This window comes from Lolium rigidum, chromosome 6 (genome assembly GCF_022539505.1).
Source record: "Lolium rigidum isolate FL_2022 chromosome 6, APGP_CSIRO_Lrig_0.1, whole genome shotgun sequence".
NCBI lineage: Eukaryota > Viridiplantae > Streptophyta > Magnoliopsida > Poales > Poaceae > Lolium > Lolium rigidum.
In genome coordinates this window covers 279,797,855-279,802,075 of record NC_061513.1, presented here as the reverse complement: position 1 = coordinate 279,802,075, position 4,221 = coordinate 279,797,855, and the positions used below count along the sequence as shown (strand labels likewise).

General features: G+C 48.5%; 1 protein-coding gene across 2 annotated transcripts; it reads left to right on the top strand.

Moving 5' to 3' along the window:
- The first annotated feature begins 693 nt into the window (after positions 1–693).
- LOC124667663 (putative F-box/LRR-repeat protein At4g15060) lies at positions 694–3,982 on the top strand. Of its 2 annotated transcripts, none has more exons than XM_047204922.1 (3): positions 694–1,843; positions 2,200–2,379; positions 3,380–3,982. In XM_047204922.1, exons 1-3 carry the CDS (start codon positions 842–844, stop codon positions 3,662–3,664), a joined length of 1,467 nt encoding a protein of 488 aa, XP_047060878.1. In that variant the 5' UTR covers positions 694–841; the 3' UTR covers positions 3,665–3,982. The 2 variants fall into 2 exon arrangements, with proteins under 2 accessions (XP_047060878.1, XP_047060879.1); XM_047204923.1 differs by lacking the exon at positions 3,380–3,982 and adding an exon at positions 2,575–2,784.
- The last annotated feature ends 239 nt before the right edge of the window (positions 3,983–4,221 follow it).

Below are 4,221 nucleotides of genomic sequence, written 5' to 3'. Positions count from 1 at the left end.
ATCTCCGCCGCGCCGCGAGTGGACGCCACCACCGGAGTACAAGGCGGCGCCCTCCATCGTGAAGGCGGATGACGACCCAGAGGAATTCCCTAGGCTGCACCAAGCCCAGCTCGAATCCTTCGCGACGACGGACGAATTCGCCGAGGCGTGGAGCGCGGCCGGTCACCGTTGCTCGGAGGAGAAGCGCCACCGTCGCCTTGGCCTCGTCATCAACCTGGACAGCGACGACGATGCTGGCCAGTCCAGCATGCCGCGCGGGAGGCACAGGACGCCAACCAGGGCTACAGCTACATGCCGCAGCCGAAGAAGGATGAGCCCGACGACGAGGAGGAGGACTACGCAGCGGTGATGTACCGCCGCCTAGGGCTAGACCGTGGCGGAAACAGCGGCGGTTATTAGATTTTTAAGTTTTTTTTCCTATACTTTTAAATCTATATAAATATTAGTCAAGGATGCGAAACTATCTGTGAATCTACTTTTTCTACGCTGCCACTGGCAGCCGGCCTCTATTCTTGTTTTACCGTCGGCACCGCCTATGGGCCTGAAAGACGAGTGGAGATGCTCAGCAACCCACAAAGGTTGTGGAAGCCCGTTGATTTCTAGTACTCCTATTAACCTAGGAGCACACTCTTCGCAGTTCGGACTAGCAGTGTAGTGTAGAGTGGAGACAGCCCCAGCCTTTCCCACAGCTCGCACATGTGAACCGGCGGCGACTCCGACCATCGCCGTCCCTCATCCACCGGCAACGGCGACCGCGTCGGTACCGGCTACCCTACTCCGTCTCCAACCCCCAAGCGTGACCGCGATCTGAGCCGCACCAGGGTCCATCCTTGGATCCTCCATGGAGCGCCGCGACGGGGAGATCCCCGCCAAGAGATCCAAGCTCTCCGACGGCGGCGGCAGCGAGGACCGCCTCAGCGCGCTTCCCGACGACCTTCTTCTCCAGATCCTGCTCAAGCTCGTCGACACCGCCGTCGCCGCTCGGACCAGCGTCCTCTCCACTCGCTGGCGCCGCCTCTGGACCCTCCTCCCGAAGCTCCGGTTTTACCCCGGCGCTCAGCCCCTCGGCATCCGCGCCGCCCTCGAATCCCATGAAGCGCCGGCTCTCCGCTACCTCAAAGTCGGTTTACTCGACGCCACTCCCGAGTCCGTGGCGGCTTGGCTTCCAGTCGCCGCGCGCCGCCTCTCCGGCCATCTAAAACTCGTCAACACGGTGGAGCAGGACGGATCGGTGGACGAGGCCAGGAGAATAGGCGCCTTTGATCTGCCCTGCTTCGAGGACGCCACCACGATCCACCTCAAATTAGGGTATCTTGGCCTCGCCGTGCATCCATTGGGCGTATTCGCCCGGCTCACCGATCTCCACCTGATTTGCATCCGGCTACATGGTCCGTGCATGCTCGGTGAAGCTGTCTCCTCACCGCGGTGCCCATTTTTGCGGAATCTCACCGTCCGTGATGTCTGGGGTTTGGACAACTTCACCATTCATTCTGAGTCTCTTATGCTATTGAGGCTGGAAAAACTGCACGAGTTGGAGCAGCTCACTGTTATCGCACCCGAACTCATATGGTTAAATGTGACCATCTGCTTCCTTTCCAGTAAGAATCAACCGGTTGCAAACATCTCTGCTCCTGAGCTGGTGACCCTCCTTTGGTCGGATGACTATGATCCAAGATTTACAGAGCTTGGCAAGATGGAAAATCTAGAGCGGCTGTACACGTACCCTTTTTTCGTATATGGACAAGATAACTATGTACACAAATCAATCAATAGCAATATTATGAACCTTTTGAGGCACTTTGAACTCATCCAGAATCTGCGCTTCAAGCTTCTCTATCCGCTGGTGAGTTGATTCTTATGTGAGGTGTGCCATTATTTCGGAAACTTGCAGTTCAGTTTAATGTATGTGCCAGAGGCATATAAAAATTCTCACTAGTTTTTTCTTTGCCTAAGCCCCTGAAACTTGGCTTGCCACATCCAACCGTTTATCCTTCCTAGTACCATGATATCCTCTGAATGCCGTTACTTCTTTCTTCCATTGAGCAGTTAGCATTTATCTTACACATTAGCACCGTGAGTATACTGTTATCCATGGGAGCACATGAGCTCAGACTTGTTTGTTATCGACTTTGTAAACAAGATGCTTGTGCCATTTCCATCTATACTTTTTTTTTCTAACTCCCTATGATTTTGGTGCAGGAAATTACTGACCATGAGTACTTGATGGAAGACATTACAAGGCTACCAAAGATTGTGGAAATGAACCTGCATATAGAAACAAAAGGACATTCCTTTGGAACCAGTTTCTTCCATCTCCTCACTATGTGTACTGGTGTCAGAAGGCTGACTCTTACACTTGATTGCAAAACTAGCTGTCTGGTGATAATGCTATCCTTACTTTGTTTATTCCATACTTTAGTATGCATTTATATATTTTTGGCACTCATAGGCTTCAGCTGCTAGTTTCTGTGCTGTAGGTGGTAGTTTTATACTGGCTTGATGCTTTGCTCCAAATTATATATGAGGCAAATATATGACTTATGAATCTCCCAATGACAATGCATGCTACTCTAGGTATTGTTAACTTTGTCCTAGGTTTCCTATTTTAAGGATTGATAGTCTGGTGGAAGTGAGAAAAACTAGCCAACATGATTCAGGATTTTTTTCCAACAAAGAAACGGCATGCCTTATTATTTGCACCAGTTCTTCAAGATGGTTCTCAGGTGACCCATCTTTCTCTTAGAGCAGTGTGATCTTGTGATTGTTAGGTTAGGAGTAGTGGGATTGCAGGTAGGAGATGCGGCGAGGTCGCTGACAGGCGGCAGCCACCAGGGAGGGAGGTGAGGGTGGCTGTGTGGGAGGGGTGAAAAGATATTGGCTTCCTGAGAGGAGCTGTTGGAATTGGAGGAGATTATTACAGCTCTTTTTATACACACGAGGTGGTGATGTGAATTTCACTCGAGACATTGCATGGCAGGCTCGATCTTGATGAGATAGTAAAGAGTTTAGGAGATAATGCCTTGCTTGGAGCATATGTTTAAAATTTTGCATCAATAACAATGGTCTAAGCTCGATTTAAGATCCCATTTAGCATGGCTCATCAATAGCACAATACCTGACTTTTTCCCAAAAAAAAAAGAACGCAATACGTAACTTTGTGAATGATAAAATAATGTTTGTTGTGCAACGTTAGATTTGGATAGAACAATCATATACTCTGCAGCAGGTTGGCTTCGCACTAATTTCCAGGTGTTACTCTTTGTAAATTTCTTAATAGAAATAACTTAAATATTGAGGCAGTCTCAGTTGCATCATTCTTATGCTATGGTATTCAGTTCTATCATTTAATCTTATTACGCTGCTATCCACCTTGTTTCAGGTACGAACTGAGTGCCCAGCAGGCTGTGTTTGTGATCAGATGCCTAACTGGAAAACTGAGGAACTCACGCTGAATTGCCTCAAAAGAGTAAACCTTAGTAACTGGGGAGCAACTGACCATGAAGCTGCTCTTGTGAAACGGTTACTCGAGTGGGCAACAGTGCTACAAACCATGACAGTAACTTTTGACCGCTCAGTTGCTGGAAGCAAGGCCAAGGAGTTCTGCCAGATGCTACAAAGCTTCTCGAGGCCAGAAATATGTATGATAGGGCCGCACTTCGCTTGATCTAGTTGTACCGGTACACATAGCACCACTTGTTCAAGAGCACTTTGCATGTTCTAGAAGTTTGCCACTTACGATGGTCGGCTGGTGGTTGTTTTGTGGTTCTTATATGTCCCATCTCAGTATCAACTGCAGTGTCTCTGAACTTGGATCAGGTACACCCTGCGGCGATGTAAGAGGCTGTACCAATTGCACCTTTTGCCACTATCTTATATACGTTGCAGGATGTACTAGACTGTTGAAAACATTCTTGGTGGTTTGTTTGCTGTGCTCTTCACATGTGAGTGTCTAAACGTTAGTTCCAACGACAGCAGCTAACCAATGAGAACGGCAGTTCATCGTTATGCGCAATGCTGAAGTCAATCTTGTAATATTCGGTTGCCTATGCCTAGATATGGAGTGAGTAGAGAGATTGGTTACAACAGCAATTATGAATTGCAGGGAGAAGAAACAGTTTTGTTCTGCTCATTCATTTCGTACTGTTCTCTGAATACAGCTGGGGCTCTTATCAGGATAGCATCACGTAGAGCATTGTATTTTTGTGTTCTAGATGGAGCAGT

Excerpts from the sequence above, each read along its gene's own strand:
- LOC124667663 (XM_047204922.1), top strand. The coding sequence starts at position 842 with ATGGAGCGCCGCGACGGGGAGATCCCCGCCAAGAGATCCAAGCTCTCC. Across the intron at positions 1,844-2,199 it reads TCAAGCTTCTCTATCCGCTG|GAAATTACTGACCATGAGTA; the intron begins GTGAGTTGATTC and ends ATTTTGGTGCAG. Across the intron at positions 2,380-3,379 it reads ATTGCAAAACTAGCTGTCTG|GTACGAACTGAGTGCCCAGC; the intron begins GTGATAATGCTA and ends ACCTTGTTTCAG.